Raw genomic sequence first — 22,168 nt, forward strand, 5'->3', positions numbered from 1 at the left:
ATTTGTGACAAAAAAACTGTAAGGATGACTTTTTTTTTTTTTTTTTTTTTTCCAGAAAATATTACCACAGTGAGATTTTTCAATAATCAACAATAATGTGGATGCAACAACTACATGGGATACGGCAAGCGTAAAAACACATGACAAGAATGTTAAGTTGAAAAAGTTACATCACTTTACTGTAATTCAGCCTTTAAAACGAGGGAAAAAACACCATTTATGCCATATGATATCACAATACAACGATATCCAAAATGTAAGACGATATATATATAGACTTATATCTCAATATCTCTTCATATTGCCCAGCCCTAGTACCTTATAAGTCAAGTTCATGAATCAGACACACCTTGTCCATTACAGAGTTTTTAAAACAAGTGGCAGGAATAAATAGAAACAAAAAGTTTAGCTCAAAACAGTGTGGCTTCATCGCTCGCGGCCAGATAGGACATTCTCATAGAAAACAATTCAAACAAAATGGTATTGATGCTGACGCCTACTCGCAGTGCATTCAGTTAGGACACAGTAAGGTGAGGGATAGTCTTTGTGTTTATGTGTTGCCCCAACAAACATAGGCTAGTGTAATATTTATTTATTTTTAAAATAGTGTTATTATGCACAAGTCCATTGAATAAACACTGTTAATATTTGACCCGTGTTTCCTCCATTTGCCTGGTACATTGAAATCTTCCAGGACACATGGACCAATTTCATGTAACATAACTCCTTCTTTCAAGTAACTTGTATATCTGACATAAGCTTGATGGATATTCAGCGTTATCGCCCTGTTAATATTTATATAGGCCCTGCTGTTATCACAGTAACGTTTGGAGACTCTTCAAGGGTGTCATGTCACAGAGGATACCACCAGTGATTTTATTAAAGGAACACCGGCTGTGAGATTGGTTCGTACCCCTACTGTATGCGCGCCACCCAGTCAGTCACCCTGTTTCTCCCCGAGACAGCAGATGGCATCTTCTGAATGCTCCCACTGTGGCCATTAAATAATTAAGACTCTCATCAAGACCTGAGCATGCCTTATGATGTGGCACATGGCCAGCCTGCATTTCTTGGCAGCGAACAGAGCGAGGAAAGAAGGAGGCGTGGAAAACCGAAGGGAAGTGTCGCATAGTAAAAAAAAAAAACTGCAGAAAGTAAAAAGATAAAAGCTCAATGTGTTCTTTTTTGTGAATTCTGGACAAAGCGTGGTTGACATTTCTGATTTTATTTCATCTGAATCTCAGTCTTTGACTCTGAAACCAGTATTGCACTCCAATAAAATATTTATCACGCTAAAGAGTCCTGAGGATAAGATCTGACACATTTAGCTGTATAACACCGTGGCTCTTGCCAACTGTGGGGCCTGTTTCTTTCCCCCATTCACACTCATTTTGGTGTTTGTTTATGTTTGGCTCTCAGGCATGAATTATGAATCAACCTTAGGAGGGAGAGTCACTCAAAGGAAACATGGCCACCTGTGGGGTACAGATGCAAACACTCTCCCCTTACTACTTACTGTACACAAACAAGATCAACAAATTGCCCCCCCACCCCCTGCTAGATAGCAACAGTGTTGTGCAAACCCAAGCAGGAGATGTGTGAGACCCAAACATTTGCTTCTCCCAGATGCTTCAGCTTCACTGTTGCCCTGCCATCTCTTCCTGTCACTCATCCGGAGTGACATGTCGACTTGTCCTACCCCATTTCTCAGAGATGGCAGGCAGCGCTGCCGGCGTTTACCCAGTCATTTGGCTCTGCAGGGGTCTGTTTCTCAATGTGCTATTGTTAATCACGGAGTTGGGTGAGAGGGCTACTCCCACACACTGACTCATTTGCAGCTCAGCACAGCATGCTGGGACATTATTAGTCAAAATGTGGAAGACTGATGCTTACTCTGTGGCTTTTCTGCTGCAGATTCACTCCCACATTCTGCTCATGTATATATTGTCTTTTATCTGATTATGGTGTTTTTTTCCCAGAAAGTTATGGTTATAGATACTGAGTGACCCCCTCAATACATATATTTGCACACGACTATACACTTTTTGTGCTATTAAAACTTTCTGTATTAACACTTTTATTCCAACATTGCATTTTATTTGAGTGTTATCATGCACATAAGATAAAATAAGTGTTCACACAAAGTTCTGATATGCTGTGGAGAATTGACACAAATTAAAAGAACGTTAAAAGAAACTTTTCTGTTTTTCTTGACTATTTTCTTTGTGCCTCCTTGTTTTTATCTCATTCCTGCAGCGTCATTTGTAAGTTCAGTTTCGCACACTGCCACTAGCAAACAAAAAGAAATACATAAGAAGTTGAAAAAAGATAAAGGAATTTTAATATTGCTTTATATGCATGAAGCACAGTGAATTAAATACAAAGAAAGCAGTAGCAGTAACTCAAGTTTAGTGCTGCTTCAAACTGAGAAAATCTGTTATTGCTCTATGTTTTGGTGCATGTTTGGGATATTAAATAAATTTTGGCTGAACCGTGGATAAAGTCAGTTGTTTACTCGAACAGAAATGCCTTAAATTCCTGTTTATGTATTTGGTAAAAACAAAAAAGCCTTGATAAAATGTTATCTTGTGTAGCTGACTGACACTGTGAATGACTGAAAGGTAATGGAGTCTTTTGATCTCACCGTGTTACTCGCTCTGTTTGTCTCTTTAGATAAGGCGCCACACTTCTCCAGGCTCGGAGACGAGGAGGTCAATGCTGGGCAAAATGCTACGTTCCAGTGTGTTGCTGCTGGTAGAGCATCAGAGGCTGAGAAGTTCTTGCTGGAGGTCAGTGGTGGAGTTTTGAAAAGTTTTAGAGTTTGTTGTGTTTTTACCTCCATAACTGTCCAAGCAGTACACAAAGTACAAAAAAGTGCAAAAGGAAAACTGGTTTTGACACTTTTCACACTCGATAGACTGACGTTCTTCATATTTTAGAGATGCTTGAGGTTATGGACAGATTATGGGACATTAACCTCTGGGCAATGACATGTAAAATGCCCCTCAGCCCTCTGACAAAGCAGAAAAATCCCAGAGGAAAGAAACCAGACAACATTGTGTTGTTGTCTTTTGCTGTCTCTTCATGGTTGTTACTTAATGCTTATATTGACTTAAGTGGAAGTAAAAGTACTCATGCAACTACTTGAGTAAGACTAAAAAAGTATTAAAAAACAATGCAAGTAGCGAGTAACTTCGTTAGATGCAATTTTGTACATCAATGAATCACATTCAAACCAATCTCAGAACCCACTGGCTATCGTCTGACGATGATAAAGCCTCTGGGGACAAGGGCAAATTTTTCGGGCCGATCATGTGTAGCCAGTGGATATCAGGGCCAAGTCTTTTTCTTCTGGGGGCCAGTAATTTCGGCTAATCTCTATTAATGGAAATCTACTTATGAATGCAGATAAAAAAGACAATCCCAAAAAAAATAATAAAAAGCTAAATTGTCATCAGATGACAACCACTGGGTTTCAAGATTGTATTTTGGTCAATGTGTTCCTCCTCTCCACATGGGCTGTACCTGCTCTTTCAAACGTGATTGGTCACTACTACTCGGACTACACCCTGTGTCAGCCTTGGTTTTCTCCAGGTACTCCGGCTTCCTCCCACAGTCCAAAGACATGCAGGTTAATTGGTGACTCTAAATTGTCGGTAGGTGTGAATGTGAGTGTGAATGGTTGTCTATCTCTTATGTGTTGGGGGTACATCCTGTGATAGTCTGGTGACCTGTCCAGGATGTACCCCGCTCCAGCCCCCAGTGACCCCAACAGGATAAGCGGTGACGGGAATGAATGAATGACTTTTAACAGAGATGACATATAACCAGGTCCTCAACAGGTAATAACAAATATAAAATGCATGTTAACTGTCATTAAAGTGAGGTATCTAGAACCAGACAAATTAAAAACGTACCCAAAAGCACTGTTCAGTCTCTTAAAACAAATCAACAAATACATTTATGTCAGCAGCAGAACAGAGCAGAGAGCAGCTTCTGGGCTGTTTTTCTGAAAGACGCTGCGGCACGTCTGGTGGAGACAAAAGCATTGTCTGTAGTGGCCATAATCTCGCCTCATACCTGACAGAGTTGTCAACTCAGTGGCGTGGGCTGATTTAAAGCTCTGGACTCAGGCAAGCAGCGATCAGCGCCGGCAGCCACGTCACAGCCTGAACACAGTCTGCACTGTGTGTGTGTTTGTGTGTGTATACAGGGTAACTCATTGTTAGCCCAATGTAATGGAGTAGACGTACATATGTTTTATCACAGATGTGCTCGACTATGCGGAAAAAGTATGCAAAACAACTGCTCATAGACTTTTAAACTATTTGATAAAAAAAAAAGTTAAGTAAATGTAAAGGAGTAAATGTAATGTTATTTTTCTCCACTGATTGTTTTGCATCTCTGTAGTTGTTTGATTACTGATACCTGATATTCCTAATACCAGGTATTATTGTAAAGGTGAAGACTTCATTCCAAATTACGATGTGTAACTGAACTTTCTGCAAACATAACTGCATTTTGAAGTGGAGGGTGTTACTCTAAATAACCATTGCAACAAGGTTCTCTCTGTTTTTGAATCATTATGTGTCCCAGACGTGCTTGTGCTTAAATAAAGATTGTCGACAGAGTTCTAATGCTGTGAAGGCCGTGGAGGCCTTGAAGCCTCCTCACTTCACTGCCTTTGAAAAGTTACATTGCTTATAGGATCATAGTGTTCTCTTCTTTCTCTGCTGCCTCCTGTTTTTATTCAAATCATGTGCCGTGCTTTAGATATCTGTCTTTTCATCTAGAATGGCTTGCTCTGTGAAGGTCAGACAGGCCATACAGTCCTTACCTCTGGTGGGAATAACTCTGTGGTCTCAAAATCCTCCTCTTTATATAGCCCTGATTAAAGGACCAAACGTCATTGTGCTGTAGGGCTCCTCTCTTTTTTTTTTCATCTCACGCTGCAATTGCTGCGCAGCCACACACTCATGGCTTTTGCCAACATCTTACCACCCACTACAGCTAGCGTTAATCATGGTTGACCTCAGGCAAACCTACTGTATTGTTTGAAACTGGGAGGTGAGTGATTTATGTAATTGAAGCGTCCTCATTCCCACCTCTCTGAACGCTTTATCAACCCAGCCATTTGGTCACAACACAAGGATGAAGACAAATGCTTTGGGTAATTAGCTGGCATAACCGTACAGGCGCCTGTTGTAATGAGATCTCTAGGCCACTGGAATGCTCCTTCCCTGCCTCGCCTCTGCCTTTTACTGTCCTCTTCGCCGTCCTTCACTGTCTGTCTGCATCGCACATATCTGTCTGAGCCTTTTTTCTTCATACGAACTCACATCGCTGTTGTTTTCTTTTGTTGTGCCCTTTTGTGCTCATTGTGTCTGCCGTACCAGCTGCAGCACAGTCTTGGCTGCACACGCCTGCCAGATTAACAGATCGTTTTGTCGTTTCCTCGCCAATTAGCTACAGCCAGATTGTTTACGTAACATGAAGTGATCTCATGCTTATTTGATTTATCCTGATTTCCCCTGCCTCCTCTCAGTAGTCCACAGGCTAGGTAGTGAAAAGGAGATACAAGGAGTATATGATTGAGATTTTTTTTCTTTCCGTGTGGTCACAAGACTAGCTGCCCGCTTAACCCTAATCTGTGAGTGTGTGTTTGTGTTTGTTTGCAAAGGCTCGGCCTGAGGTTTGTGTGGTCTGTGGCTTTTTGAAGGCCTGAATCAGAAGCACAACAGAGGCTGAGATGGCCCAGCATAACCCAGAGGTCTCCTTGTTAATCCCAGCATGCTCACATGCTTTGGATTCTGTTAAAAACTGGCAGATCAAAAGGATGAGTATCAACATTCATGTCAGCTATTTCACACAAAGACAATGGCCTGAAAACATGAGAAAAAGTGTCAGAGTCGATGGGTTTTGTTGGGGCTACGTGGAGCTGACGGATGCTAGTGGTTTTAATGGTGTGGAACAATGTGAGAAATGCCTCTCACAGTGCAACAGCAAGACGCATCATACAACATTCATTTGAATCACACTATTTTTTTTGTCTTTTTCTCCATCACTATTTCCCTCTGTTTCCCGCTCTCTGCCCCAGCTCACGTTTGTTTATGTTCCGTTTCTGCATTAAAATCCCCAGCTTTATGCGAAAGCGAGCAGTTGTCTGACAGCCACTTCCACTGTTTATACCAAAACACAGAGTCTACATGCTGCTATTCATCCGTTAGCCTATTTACTAAACTGATTAAACCTTGATGCATCAAAGCCCATCTGTCTCCCAAATCTAACTGCTGAGCAGTTAAATGTTTTGGTTCAATAGCATTGCACACCGAGGACGACAGAGGTTGTAGATGGGCTCCATTAAGGGACAGCACTCATGACATGCATTACCCCCATAATCACTATTATTTTAACAAGATTTCATTTGTTTTTATTAAAGCATGTCTGATTGTCATATTGCGTGATTAAATCAGAGAGATGGTCCTGCCATTCTAATTAAATTGCACACAATTGGACAGTCCTCCTTTTTAATCACACGGCTCTAATAAGAACTGACCCAGATAGCAATACTTTAAGGGTGTTTTGTTACATTATTAGCCAAGTGTCTCGGGAGTTCACCGAGCAATAACTGCACACAAGGCCAAGTTTATAGGTAATGAGTGTGTGTGCAAGTGTGTGCATGTTCACTGTGCGATTTGTTAATTTTTTAACAGAGGGCACGACCCCCCCTCCCAGCTATATTTTAGAGAATATTATAGATCCAAGAGGAAACTGACAGAAGGGCAGGGAGACATACTGTGTTTGAACTGCCTTTGGGAAGAATGAATATGAAGAGTCTGTCCACTTTTGATTTAAAGCTCTGTTTTCACTGTCTACTTTTCTCTCTGAAATGCGCCATGTGAAATAACTACTCTCTGACTCACTCTCATCTCTCCCATGTGTGTGTGTGTGTGTGTGTGTATCTCACTCACTGACTCGAGTTGCAACGGTTATCGGAGTACACAGATTTGATTGGCTAACTAGCATCATGTCAGATGATTTACAATGCCTTCAGTTGGTCTGTGAGTTTCCTGGACCAATAAACCAGTGCCATAATGGCTAGAAATGCTGCACTGGTTAAAATAGAAATGCTCTGTTATGTTTACTGGGGGACCAGTCCCAAATAACTCCAGAAATATTCAAGTGTGCATGTTCTATTATTATTCTGGGCAACAGTCTGTTGAGTTATTTTAAGACAATGGAAGGAAACAAATACCCCAGAACTGAGAGCATGGGTTAGTGTAATGGTAGAAACAGGATCTTAGAAATAGAAGACGAGTGGGGACCAGGAGGAAGGGGTGTCTCCCTGGGGCTGGTTCTGAGCTTAAATTAAAATGTAACTAAAATTTCATTTCCTTTTGGATGTATTCATTTGTTTACTTTTTACGGATTTACGTACTGGAGTCCGTCTCCATAATGTAAAAAAGAAATATACCCTGTTTTCCGGTACCCTGAAAAACATAATATACATTCACCAGCCACTTTAGTACACCTGTTCAGCTGCTCGCTAATGCAAATAGCTTATCAGCCAATCATGTGGCAGCAACTCAATGCATTCAGGCATGTAGACATGGTCAAGACGACCTTCTGAAGTTCAAACTGAGCAACAGAATGGGTAAAAAAGGTGATTTAAGTAACTTTGAACGTGGCATGGTTGTTGGTGCTAGATGGGCTGATCGGAGTATTTCAGAAACTGCTGATCTACTGGGATTTTCACACACAACCATAGCTACAGTTCACACAGGCTCACCAAAATTGTATGATAGAAGATTGGAAAAACATTGCCTGGTCTGATGAGTCTCAATTCCTGCTGCGACATTCCGATGGTAGGGTCAGAATTTGGTGTAAACAACATGAAAGCATGGATCCATCCTGCCTTGTATCAACGGTTCAGGCTGCTGGTGGTGTAATGGTGTTGGGGATATTTTCTTGGCACACTTTGGGCCCCTTAGTACCAACTGAGCATTGTTTTAGTGCCACAACCTACCTGAGTATTGTTGCTGAGCTTGTCCATCCCTTTATGTGTACCCATCTTCTGATGGCTGCTTCCAGCAGGATAATGCACCATGTCACAAAGCTCAGATCATCGCAAACTGGTTTCTTGAACATGACAATGAGTTCACTGTACTTCAATGGCCTCCACAGTCACCAGATCTAATCCAATAGAGCACCTTTGGGATGTGGTGGAATGGAAGATTCACATCATGGATGTGCAGCCGACAAATCTGCAGCAACTGTGTGATTCTATCATGTCAGTATGGACCAACATCTGTGAGGAGTGTTTCCAGCACCTTGTGGAATCTATGTCACGAGGCATTAAGGCAGTTCTGAAGGCAAAAGGGGGTCCCCGGTACTAGCAAGGTGTACCTAATAAAATGGCCGGTGACAGTATGTATTCCATGTACCGAGCCTTTTAAAAGCTTTAAAATGATGGTAGGTTAATTAGGGGGTGGCATTTTGCTCATTTTGCTAACAAGATAGATGCACCCCCCCAAATCGCCTATTGTGTATGTTGGATGGTGTACGTACCTCTATGCTTTTAATATAATATTCATCTATATATTCAACATACATACTAACTTTATATGACTATAATATAACATCAACATCACAAAGAAGAGAGTATATGTGGAGTTGCATCATGGGAAGTGTAGGATCCAGGGTTTGGGAGCTTACTCATACTGGTGGCTACAGTAACAGTCAAGATATCTTGGCCTCTGCTGCTTCTTTGTCCAACTGTGTGTATATGTATGTGTCACTGTTGCACATGATGCGCTGTATGAGATGACACAAGCCTGTGTGTGTGAGACAGAGGAACGTGATGACCCCTCCTGTTTTGTCTGACCCTGTCCTTTCTTGCTTTCCAGAGACACAATGGGGACATTTTAACAATGGCGTCAGTCAAGCACTTGAGTCACCGGCGCTTTGTGGTATCCTTCCAGCTAGACAACGTCCAGCGAACGGATCAAGACCTTTACCGCTGTGTCACTCAGTCCCCCAGGGGCTCTGGGGTCTCAAACTTTGCTGAACTTGTTGTCAAAGGTAAACACTCTCTCTGCTTTTGACTCTCATTGTTCTCTTTTGGGTTGTTTTCCCTCTTCTGTTTTCTTTCATCCCAACCATCAGGTTTCCTGCTGTTTTTTACGATAACATGATTTTCTGCTCTTTTCGGTCACGGTAGATTACAGTGTGTGATTCAAAGGAGAATTAAAATTCAAATTGATCACAACAAAGAGTGATAGCCACTAGTGTGAACACATTTCAGATTACCCATAGGACATCTTTTGTGCATGATTGTGGAAATCACAGACACCTATTTCAAACCGATTTCCATAAAACACAATTGTACAGTGCTCGACACACATGAAGGCTCTTTGGATGGCAAATGCAATCTCCCTGACACGTGTTGTTTTCTGAGCTGCAGTTGTCAAATAGGCTGCCATACTCAGCTCTTCAGCTCTCTGTCAAAAAGCCATTCACTTGACTTGGACTCCTGCAGCCCCTGTCATATCATGTACCACAGATGGTGACCTCACTCCCATTACTCACTCCAACCCCACAGCCTGACACCACTTTGACAGCATAGTAATGACATGGCTGTGAGATGGTTTGATGGCATAACAAACTCCAGCCCTCAGCGAAGGGAGGATGAGGAGGGGAAATAAGGGATTCCCGATCTCCTTGTCCTCTACTGTATGCTCTTGCTGATGTTATATTTTTTAAGTGACTGATGTGAGGGCAGAAGAGCGTTCGAGAGAGTGCAAAACACACTCTATTAATGGCAATATCAGCTGAGTAATTGGTTGGTCTGTCCATCAGTTTGGCCCTGATCAAAATAGCTCGACAACTACCAGATGGATTGCCGTGAAATGTTGCACAGATGTTCATGGTTCCCAGCTGATGTGTACGCATCACTTGGAAATTCCTTGACTTTGTGAACAACAGTAGGGGGTTGACATATGTGGTTGTTGGGGAAATGTCTCATTTCATCTATGGAATAGATTGCCATGAAATTTGATGTAAACATTCATGTTCCTCATTAGGACAGATTGTAATGTCTTTTGTGATCCCTTAACTTTTTCTCCAGTGCCATCATCACATCAGAATTTCTGTTTGCCTAATACTTTGGTTTATGGCCAAATACCTACAAAACTAATGGCATTCTCATTAGCGAAAGACCCATTATGCTCTTCCTTAATTTCATACCCATATATGTAATGTTAGAATTTCGGATGTTTGTGTTAAATGTGGCCAAAGTTTCAAATAATGAGATAGACATATGTCAAAGTAAACCTTGTGAGCAACAACCCTGAGGTTCAGGTCGTTCTGAATACTCTGTTTCCAACAATTTTTCCACTTTCAAGAGAAGTTGATGTGAGATCTTGACAGATTTTCTTATGTCGGCTCCAGGCATGCTACTGTGAGTGTTTATATGATGTAGCCTACACTGCTACATGTAGCTACATGCTAACATCAGGAAAACATGTCATCTTGTTTGCAAATCGTGTTAATTTCTCCTCGATTTCAGATCATATTCCTGTTGGAACATGTCTGGTTGTGATTAGGAGCCTTTATTGGTGATTTTTCACAATGGGAAGTGTTCTTCATAACAGCCATTCTTCAGCTACTTTGATGGTGTCGAGACACAAAGATATGGATGACCATGAAATGCTGAACAGTCAGAGCAGACAGAGGGTGAATACGGGTGTCCGCCACAAACAGTATGAGGAAAAGAATGTGTTTTCGCCATTAAAGCATGTAAACTTGTTCTAGTAGAAACTCAGAATACAAACCAAAGTAGATCCCCATTAGTTACCAGTGTCATTATCATCATATTAGCATTTAGCTTAAAGCAGTACTGTGTCAGGCTCACAGAGCTGTGAGCATGGCTGTAAACTTTCAGTTCTGTTTTGTTAAAGCATGAAGTAAACCCCTTTGACTGATATGGAAGCATGGCTTGAGTTTAGTATTGTGATGCAGGCTGATTGCCACAGTACAAAATGGAGCCCTTTTGCCAAAATGTTACTAATCCCTCTCACCAGTAGCTGCCAGTAAATGAGTAGTCACTGAATGCACTCATAGAAGGCCATGAAATCCCATTTAATGTGCTCACACTCTTAGCAAATAAGTATCATTGTATCCATGTGGTTGTTACTTTTTTGCTTTTTTCTTTTCTTAAATAATCAGGACAAAGGTGTTTTATCTTTATTAGCACATCCTGCACCATGAGTAGATGTAATAGCCAGCTCGAGGTCTTGTTCAATTCACATGTATGTAACCCTGTAATCATTTTCACAGGAGCTGAGACCGAGTCCTTAACGAGACTTTCATAAATCCCTTTTCCCCCACTGCCCCGCTACGAAGAGCCTAATCATCCCCCTAATGAGTTGGATCCACTAATTTGAAGACCGTAGATTGCATGCAGGAATCATGATGAAGCTCGCTTATTGCCCCATCGAGGACATCAACGTGTCCACATAATGAATAAAGCATTTTCATCTTTCTTAAAGGAATACTTGGCTCCCCAAATGACCATTTGTAAAGAGTTACTCACCCCGTGTTACACTGAATTTGTGAAGGGAGCTTTGGTTTTCTCTAATGCCTCCATGGTTAATGAAGATAGCAAAAAAGGAGGAACTTCTTGATGAATTGAAGTAAAGGGGGCTTTGTTTAAGGACAGCAAAACTTTATCAAACCATCTGCTTACAAACTTGTAACGCAACCTGTGCAGTATAATCCCATTTTCCTTTATCCAGCTGTGTGCTCAGTACTTCCAAACACATGCATTTCCCTCAAACTTTACTATTAACAGTCTCATGCATGGACGAATAGCACGCCAGGGCAAGCATGTGAATTGAACTCTGCTTGTGAATTCTATTGAAATCCAGCCCCCCAGCTTGTTCATTGGCCATGGGATCTGCTGTCACTCATCCATGTCTGTCACTTCCTGCGTGAGAGTTGGCAAATGGATGTTTTAATTTGCTTTGCAGTTGTTAAACATGGCCCCCTTTCACTCAGTTCATTACCAATTCATCAACAGTTTTCTGCATTTTTTGAATTCCGCATTCACCGTGGAGGCATTTGAGAAAAACAAAAGTTTTCTTCATGAACTCAAGGTAACACGGGTAATTGATATACAAATTATCATCCTGGGGGTGAAGCGTTCCTTTAAGGTACTATATGTGTCTGGCTTTTGTTTTGCCCTATATTATATTTTGAGCCTGAACACATTTGAATGTGTTTTCAGGGATTTGCGAGCTTACATCTCAGAGCAGAGAAATCATTAATTATACAGAAAGCAGTGTTTAGCTTGAGAATAGGTCTCTATACAGAGGGGAGCAATGAAAAGGACAACTAATCGTGTACTGAGGAAAAATAAAGGGTATAATAAACAAAATAAATGAGCAAAAACTGAGCTGTGGATTTAAAGGGTGAAAGAAATGAGTGAGTTGTTTTGAATTTTACCCCACTGGATGCTTAGCCTTAGGCCTAAATTCGGACTTTCATTATGGATGCAGTCATTGACAGTCCAAAGATGAGCTGCTGCAGGCGTATTCAAGGCAGAGAGAAGCAGTACGGAGTAGAGGTGAGGTGCTGGTAATGTAGAAAGCTTGCAGAGAGGAGGGCCATAAAAGACAGAGGCGCCTCTGCTGGAATGAAGGATTAGTCACAGCCACAGATCTAACTCTGATCTTTTCTCATGCTTTGTCCTCATTTCTTTTGCATTCCCTTCCCTCCCTCACACTGTTGCCCGTGTAATTGTTCAGTGGCTTGGATCTGCCAGTAAGTGACATTTGACCGGTGGGCTCCAGAATTAATCCTTGGGTTTGGCAATCTTTACCGACAGTGATGCAGAGTCTTCTCTTTCATCATGGTTACCAGCTGCGAGGACAGAACACTCAGTTAGAGAAAAAGATGTACAGCACTTAATCCTCCTGCTTCAAAGATCATACACACTCTATGCACTGCATGCACAGCTGTTTTTTCACTCACTTCATTTCTAAAATGTATTGGAGGCTGTGAATGCCTTGTTAATAGGTATGACTAATCGGCTATTTGAACGCAGTTTGACCTGCGCACCCCTGCAGTCTCTCGGGTCTCATTTAAGACTCAGTGGGCTTTCACATAGTGAGAAATCTGTTTGCATGCAACTGATTAATAAAATTAATACCACAACTTTACCTCCCTGGACTGTGCAGCGGTGCTACGTGGCCTGCCAGCAAATGCTTTCACCCTTACAAACTTGTATTTGAACAGGAAAACAAAAAACACTGCTTTTCATTTCCTCTGACAGTACCTCCATCCCCCATTGCGCCACCCCAGCTGCTGCGCGCCGGCTCCACTTATCTAATCATCCAGCTCAACACCAACTCCATCCTGGGAGATGGCCCCATTATCAGGAAGGAGATTGAGTACCGTGCCAGCCAGTCTCCGTGGTCAGAGGTGCACGGAGTCAACATGGTCACCTATAAGCTGTGGCACCTGGATCCAGACACAGAGTACCACATCAGCGTGCTGCTGACTCGGCCTGGAGAGGGAGGAACTGGCCCGCCTGGACCGCCTCTCGTGAGCAGGACCAAGTGTGCAGGTGAGCCTCAACACACCAAGCAACTGGACTTAATGCAGTGGTTCCCAACTTTTATAGCTTGTGACTTCTTAGAGTGAAGCATTGTCTACTTGTGACAAGTTGTGGTGTTAGTGTACAGTCTGGCTTGGTAATAAAACAATCTCTAATATATATATACTGCTAACGATGATAAGCTTTGGATATTTTTACTCGATATGGATTACACAGCAGAAATAAACCCAGCAACAGCCAGTCAGTCTGCTGCCTATCTTGTCTCTGACCTCTGTGTCACTGCCTGTCTGCAGGAGGGCGGGGCTGTGCTCCACACACTCAGTGGACAGTAGTCTAACTTCAATGCAGAGCCCACAGTGGTGGGAAAAAAGCAGACTTAAGGATCTATTTTACTGTAGTCAATGACAACAACAATGCTCACTGTCCACAAGTGCCACAAAAGAGAGAGAGAATGATCAATATATCAGGCACCTGGTGAACAAGCAGATCACAAACTTGCCCGCAGTAACTTGCCTCCTTTCTTTTACACAACCATGGATATCGTTATGCTAAAGTGCTGAAAGTGAACTTGCATTAACCTCCAAAGCTGAGGACATTGTTGACCAAAAAGGTAACACGACATCAATTCCATGAAGCCCACTCATTGCTGACCAGGACAAATCTTTTCCATCAAAAAGGTACAGTACCATCCCAGCGACAACACCATTATTATTATATTGTTTTTGTCAAAGCAGATGAAGCATGTTTGTAAAGTGAAATGTTAACATTGAGATGCTATTCAATATATTCCTTTATCACACAATATATTCTACAATAAGCCATGTTCACACTGTGAAAAATGTATGTTATACTTTTTTTAAAAAGTTAAATTTACTGTATTCTTAAGTCATTATAAAGTTAAATTAATTAACCTTCCAGTTTCTTCAAGCTTCAGTCATTATCAGGATCAAATCAAATTGGCAGGGTTATCAAATTATATATCGCGACTAATATCAATGTTGATCAGTATGAAAAAAAAGTATCATATTTTTTGTCATATTGCCCAACCCTGGTGTACAGCGTGACTAAAGTTTTTCCTACACCGTTTATTTAATTTTAGGGATTTTTAGTGGCTATGAATGGTGAGCATTTTATTTTATTGTATTGTATTTTATTTTATTTCTGATTTTATTTTATTGCATTTTATTTTATTCAAATTTTTTTTAATTTATTTTTTTAGTAGAGTCAGAAAAATTTAAACATAATTCTGTGTAAAATATTTTTTCCTTCATTATCCCTCTACTCATCTTGAGACCTTCAGGTTGGGAACCACATCCTTAATATATTATAGTGTTTTACTTCAGGTCATATAGCATAATTTGATTGCAGGCCATGTTAGATAATAGAGCTCAGAGTGGAAGTTCAAGGCGAGTATAACACAACCATATCTCCTTCAGCTGGCACGCTCATTCATATAAGAAAGGAGAGTATTTTAAAGCCTGACTCCAAACATGACAGTGCTATTGCTACTGCAAACTGCTATCTGCTGGCCAGTAGCTGCTGCTGCTGCATTGCAAGCTGAAAACACACCACCCACCACCCAGCGTTCATCCGTATGTTATTTGCTTCAAGATAAATTATGCTGTATTGTTTACCTTATCACTGACATCTGTTGTATGGCAGAAGTGTGTAGCTGTATCTGAATCCCATCATGTGTTGCCATGCTTACAGTGAAAACAGGCTACAACAGTCTATTCAGTCCTTTCCTGTTTGGGGTTTTGTGTCTGTCTCGCCAAATATGAGATTTTTTTTTTTTTATTGGGCAGAGACAATCCTCTGAAAGGAGCCATTATGTGGTGTGTACTGCTTAGGGCAATTACAGTGTGCACTGTTTAGGTGATGCAGTCCCCCACAGCGCTGGATATGGGAATACAGTGTGTTGAACACCTGGCTGTTTGGTAAAACCACAAACTTGGGGCAACAGGGTCTTCACTGCAACCTGTACCAGGACGTTGCTGTGTGATTTTCTAAATTGCAAAGGCGTATGCATTTAATCTAGATTAAACTGATATCAATAAATATGTCTTCTATGTACTTAATGAATTTATGACAGATCCCAAGCTCAAAGTCCTGATGCCCAGCAGCCACACACTGAAACTTCAGAGAGTCTTACATTATGGAGCTGCATCTGTCACAATAATCTGCTGAAATTGAATCAGAGAGGAGCTGATAGACAAGTTCGGACTCAGTCGCTGCATATACTTATCTCTTAAGAAAAGGCACATTTGCTATCACTGGCGCTCTCTGAACTCTGCAACTGAGGAGACTGAGAGGGGGACTTTTCCTGCTGCAAGCACAGCAATATCGGTTTGACGGTTATTTAAAAGATAACAGCTGGCTGACTGCAGTGGCTAGCCTATAGCAGGATTTTTTGGGTATCTACTGAAGAGGATAGAATTTTTATTTGGCATGTACAATAAATGGACAAGAATTTGTAGGTGACAGTGGTGGAGACGTATCAATCACAGTACACAGATACAAATTGTAAACAGTTTCAGAGGGACATACATCACTGTGAAGAATATACTATCTGTATGAGGCAGAGTGCCAAAAATGCATTTGAAAAACTTAGCAAATGGATTGCACTTGCATAGTGCTTTTCTAGTCTTCCAACCACTTGAAGTGCTTTTAACACTATGTCACATCCAGCCATTGGTGGCTGAGGCTGCCATACATACAGTAGTGCCTGCTGCTCAGTAACCATTCACACACTCTCACAGACTTGTAGTACAGCCATTGGGAGCAATTTGGGGTTCAGTATCTTGCCTTAGGATATTTGTGGCCTTTGACAGAAGGAGCTGGGGATCGAGCCACTGATCTTCCAATTGGTGGGCCACCCGCTCAAACTCTGAGCCACAGGTGCCCCACACAGCAATGTCTCTTTCCAGAAATCGTGACTTGGTGATAATCCACAGATCTTGTTGTGAGCAGTTTCATGTCCGAACTGTTTCTGTTTTCTGTTTACCGAACTACACTCGTCAACCGAAGTGTGCATCTACTCATCAACGAGAGGCTTGTGACTGCATGAGATGTAAATATTAATCGCTACTGCTTGATGAGCTAACAATACATGCAACCAGGTCATGATTTCTGGAAAAAGACATAGCTTTTGAGTTTTTCCAAATGTATTTTTTTGGCACTTTGAGCACCACAAACAGAGCACCATTTAGTTCCTTATTTTACAAAGAAAGCAGACATCTCATGGCCAATATCTCCAACACTTAGCAATACTAAAACAATCTAGACTGATATATAGCATTACAGATAAGATGAAAAATATGTATTTGTGATTACAAATAACTACAACTAGTCCATACCCATTGAGTACAGCATACAATACCATGACTTAATCATACCAAAAATAATAAGAAAAAAATAACAAACATTTGGCCACAGGGGGAGCCACAGCGATCGGTCTCATTTTAACCATTTTTAAGCATTTTTCTGTTGTTATAGCGCCACCCAGTTGCCAATTAGAGTTAAATTTCTCCAGTCACCTTGAGGCGTCCTGTTATACATATCTACCAAGTGTATAGGTGACCATCTCTAGCGCCCCCATTTTGTTTGATGGGGTCAATAATGGAGGGGTCCCCTCAGATTATGTGTGGTCATATGCCTACAAAGTTGCGTGGTGATCGGTGAAACCCTTGAGATGTTATACACCTTTATGTGATGAGCCACGCCCTCCGCAATATTCATTGCCTTATAGAAGCTCAGTTTTAGTAAGTTTTCCAACTTTTGCCAAGAGGGAACTTTAGATATTGGTCCCTAGATTATGTTCACCGAGTTTCATGCAGATCGGTCAAACTTCCTAGGAAGAGATCGATTTTAAATGTTTTTCAAAAAATTCAAAATGGCGGAAAATCTTTATAACCGAAAGTTATGGGTTCTTGAGGCAAATTTGTTCCTCATGTGGAGAGACATGTGTGTGCAAAATTTCATGTCTCTACGACATACGGGGCATGAGATATGCCCATTCAAAGTTTGCAATTTCAATCGGTTGCTATAGCGCCCCCTTTGGCCAATTGATGTAATATTGCTTCATTCTCATCCTCCCATGACCCTCTACCACTGTGCCAAATTTCACATGGATTGTCCAAGTCAGTGAGGAGAAAAACGTGGAACAGACACACAGACAGCGTTTTTGTCATTATATAGTAAGATAACAGCTAACATTCTGGTAAAATTCAGTTTGAAATAATTACTTTTCATTCTCATCTGTCATTGAAGTGAAGGTTTCCCTCCCATCAGGCTTTTCTTTCCTTTACTGAACATTTTGTCCCGCCCTCTCACATCCGTGCACCTCTGTCATCTGTCACTGTGCCGACACAGAGCACCCAGGGAGATGAGCGGGGTACCAGCAATCTACACCCATGCTTCCTTTTAAATATATGTGCACATATTAACACAATGAGCGCTGTGTTGATGGGGATGCACGCACCAAGATGCAGGTAGTCATTACGGCTGCCTGCATCTGCAATGTGTACGCGGTGCTCACAGGCACACGAAATGGAGAGCTTTGTGTTACCCAAAGGCAGTCTGTGGATTTGAGTCTTCTATGGTCATCACTCTTTCCTATGCCCGACGGTCCCTTCCTGCCACACACTATCCCTCACATATCTCTCTACCCTGCTCCAGTAGAGCCTCCCTGGCCCCCTCTCCAATGACATATTAGAGCTACTCTCCTCTCTCAACAGCCAAAGACACCCCCCATTCATCAGGGCGCCATGAGTGAGCTCACAGCCCTCCCTCCACCAGTCCCTGCACACCCCGCCCCAGCTCAAGAGACACAGAAAATTCACAATAAAAAAAGTAGAAAAAGTCGATAGCAAAAGAGAGGGAAGAGTGGAGGGATGGCTGCCGTGTGGGAGTATGTGTGTGGGAGAGAGGGTAGTTTTTCAAAGTGAGAGAGTGAAACAGTAAAAAATGAGGAGAGTGAATGTGCGAGAGGTGAAGCGAGAGAGGATCCACAGCGTACGGAAATTGCTTTCACAGTTGCTGGTATCGGTGTTTGTGAAAGTCACTAAACTCAGCCTTTAATGATGTATTTACATTTCAACCACTGTGACATTAGCTTGTTCAACCATGTGTGGGATAAGTAATACTGCTGTGTTTGCTGAGCTGTTAAACAGGGCATTTAGATGCAGTACTAGTTCAATACAGAGGAAGTATAGGTGAAATTAATTTTGCCAGTGGTTCTGTCTTGTAGTTTCTCCTTAGGTAGCTGCAGAGCTGCGAGTGAGCGGCGGTTGAATTTGCTCTTTTTTTGTAGTACAGCTGCATCTGATTGACTCCTGTGTGAGTCTATTAGTGTTCTTACCTGGGCGGATTGCTGTGTTATGCACTTTACAGTAAGCTGCAACGCTGTAAACCTCCTGCACCTGGTGTATTTCACCTTCTTGACCCTGCAGGAGACTCTAATCACCACCTGGTTCCAGAGTTCCCCCTGACCCAACCTCCAAACCATCTGGTCTGCGCCATCCCACCTGACCCCAAATTCCACCGCTGAATCCTGATCGTCCCCCCCTTGCTGTTGGCCTGATTAGGTTTAAGCAGGAGAAAATAGATGGAGGGGGTGTTGCAGTGATTTCAGGGAGGTGGTAATTATCCAGTGAACAGAAGGGAAATTTGGACCTTTCGCTGTATTCAGGAGGAAAGTGAATTTCCTCTCCAGGAACTGTGTCTCGCCACCGTGACTAATCTCACTCTTCCATGGTCATGCTGAATATTTCTCTCCTTCCCTAAACATGTTTGCTAGCCGGCACCGCCGTGCACGTACACATCCTCGCAGAGCCGAGCTGTCCTCGTGCGGGTGCTGTAAAACTAATGGCCGTGAATGTGAACATGGTCTCTGCCTGGCTCTGATGGCCATCCAGGTGTGCTTGATGAGCCATTGCTGTGATTATCAGCACGGTGCATTAGCACAGCTTGAAGCCCCTCAAGTAAATCGCAGAGGAGAGGTGAGCATTTGTACTGCAGGTGGTCCCCAAACTACGTTAATGGGCTTCCACCTGCTGCTGGGTCACTGAACCTTCTGGAAAGCCCCTGCCCACGATGCTCTTGGTCTGTTAGAGGGAGCCAACAGTGGAGCCCGACTAAAATTAGGCACATTAGGAACACAAGTGCTTTGCCTTTCTTGGCATGTCGTTCATCATGTCTTCCATTCTGAGCCAGAATTCCCTATATGTTCACATTTGGGGTGTTTGGATTTATGTGTGCTCGTGTTTTTGCTTGCACTTGGGTACAGGCGTGCATGTCTGTATAAATTTGGTTTTCCCGTCTGGCACAGTCAGTGCAGATCCCCTCCACGGAGGCATGCAATCTAAGGCAACTCAGCTCTGTCCTGCTGCTGTCCCATGTCACAGTTTTAGGCAAGATAATAAACCAGAACCTGTCACATCCACTCTAACTTCCAATCTCTAAGGATCAACATAGTGCTCTGGGCTATCGGCCATGTTGGGGCGGCTGCAGTTTTCATGCCACAGGGTGCCAAGGGGGGTGCCCGTGGCATACACACAAATAAGACGAGGCAAGGGGAAGGGGCTGGCACAAATGTCCACTTTGAGAAAACCCACAATGAGCACACTGTGGCCTCTTTGGCGGCACTTTCATCAACTCAGCAGTTAAATGCCTCTCTTTATTTAGCTCTCAAACTGTGCAGACTATCAATTGCACCATTAAGACAATCCTCAGTCACACTGAACAATGGAACATTAACATTTCTTGCTGGGTGCAGTCTTCTACTTTGCGATTACTGTGCCTACTCATTTATCCGCCGTTACATTAGTCTGGATGAAGTTCTGATCAATGCTCTGGTCATATTTCCATCTAGTGTGAGTTGCCAGACAGCAAATTAAAAGAGAAAGCTGGTGACGGCCGAAGCCTTCAGTATAGATTGGAAGTGTCATAAAATTTCACTTTGAAAGAATTGCTTTACCATAGGCAGTATTAAAGGAACAGTTTAAACCAGTGTAAAAAATACACATTTTTCCTTTTATCTGTAGTGCTATTTATCAATCTAGAATATTTTGGTGTGAGGTGCAGTGTGTTCGAGACACTGGCAGTAGAGATGAATGACTTCTCCTGAATATAATGGAGCCAGATGGCACTTGTGGTGCTCAAAGCACCAAAAAAACAACAAAGTCTCTTTCCAGAAATCATGACCCAGTTACTTAAGGTGTTACTTAATGTTACAGCTCACGCGAGGAGGACGCCATCAGTGTTTTATATCTTGCGCTGTCACGAGCACAAGCTTCTTGTCCATGAGTAGGTGCACACTTCCTTTTCCACATTGATGCAGTTGGTGGGTGTAGTTTGGTAGAAAGGAAATAGCTCCTACATGAAACTGCTCACAACAAGGACTGTGAATTATCTTGAGTAACCGGGTCATGATCAAGGTTTTCGAATCTATTTTTTTTTTTGGCCTTTTGTATAGAGTGCCATCTAGTTCCATTGTACTTGAGAGAAGGCAGACATCTCTTGGCAACTGACACATGAACATTTTAGATGGATGCACTGAGAGAAAAAATATGTCATTTTGATTTTGTGTGTCTGAACATGTCTACATGTAAAATAAGGAGAGAAGGAAGATGAAAAGAGACTGATTACGGGATAGGGCGACATAATTATTTTATACAGCCAATGTGTGAGTATCTGTGTGTCCTTGCAGAGCTACAGAGCACCTTTCAAATCCATTTTCTTAGATAATTCTTGTTTTAGTGCATTAGCCCCTGCTCAGTGATGCATTCGCCGCCTTATTTAAGTTCCCGGCACTAATCTGTACTGCAGTGAGAATCCCACTGAGTGTGCGAGTCAGTGAAGGAATGAAGACCTTGGCCAGTAACCTCAAACTCCACTGATCTCTCCCTGTACCCCATATCTCTGCTGTCATTCCCTGCCTCCCTGGCTCATTACTCAACATGCCCTATTAAAAGAATAAAGCAATACAATACATTATGTAGCATATTGCTTGACAAAAAGGAATTGACTGTGTTAATAATGGCCACTGATAAATGCCTCCATTGATACTGAGGATGTCCTTGGCTTAACTCAGCCTCGCTTCAGTTTTCGGACGTCCTCCTGAACACTGGCTTGTCTGTGCCTCTGTGTATAGAGGCTCTCTGTATCTTTCAGCTCGCCATTACATTTGAGGAGGATATCAAAGACAGAGCTGTTGTTCTTTTAGTCAGAGAAAGTCAGGGTTAACCCGGCAGTGACCAGAATTAACTTGCTGCCTTCTAAAAATATGCGTCAGGCCACCGCGTTGACCCAGCAGTAAAAGTGACCAGCGGAAGTAAATGCCCTTGTATAGCACTGGCATTTTTGTGTGTGGATTAAACCTCAGGGCAAAGAAGTAAAACTACTGGATAGTCAATTTGCTCAGCGACACGGAGGCGGGGACTGGTGGGAGTGCGACAGCAACCCGCAGCCTGTCCGATTAATTAGCGCAATTGGCATGAGTTCCTGCTCTGCCATGGGGGATGTGGGTGTGTTGTGCTGGCAGCAAACTGT

General features: G+C 42.3%; 1 protein-coding gene across 4 annotated transcripts in view; it reads left to right on the top strand.

Moving 5' to 3' along the window:
• ptprub (protein tyrosine phosphatase receptor type Ub) overlaps positions 1 to 22,168 on the top strand; it is a 215,832-nt gene that overhangs the window by 125,377 nt on the left and 68,287 nt on the right. For all 4 annotated transcript variants that reach the window (XM_078171863.1, XM_033640425.2, XM_078171864.1 and 1 more), the window contains exons 5-7: positions 2,674 to 2,789; positions 8,907 to 9,081; positions 13,334 to 13,627. In XM_078171863.1, coding sequence (XP_078027989.1) covers positions 2,674 to 2,789; positions 8,907 to 9,081; positions 13,334 to 13,627 — 585 coding nt within the window. The remainder of the gene's footprint in view (positions 1 to 2,673; positions 2,790 to 8,906; positions 9,082 to 13,333; positions 13,628 to 22,168) is intronic.

This window comes from Epinephelus lanceolatus, chromosome 10 (assembly GCF_041903045.1).
Source record: "Epinephelus lanceolatus isolate andai-2023 chromosome 10, ASM4190304v1, whole genome shotgun sequence".
NCBI classification, from domain to species: Eukaryota; Metazoa; Chordata; class Actinopteri; order Perciformes; family Serranidae; genus Epinephelus; species Epinephelus lanceolatus.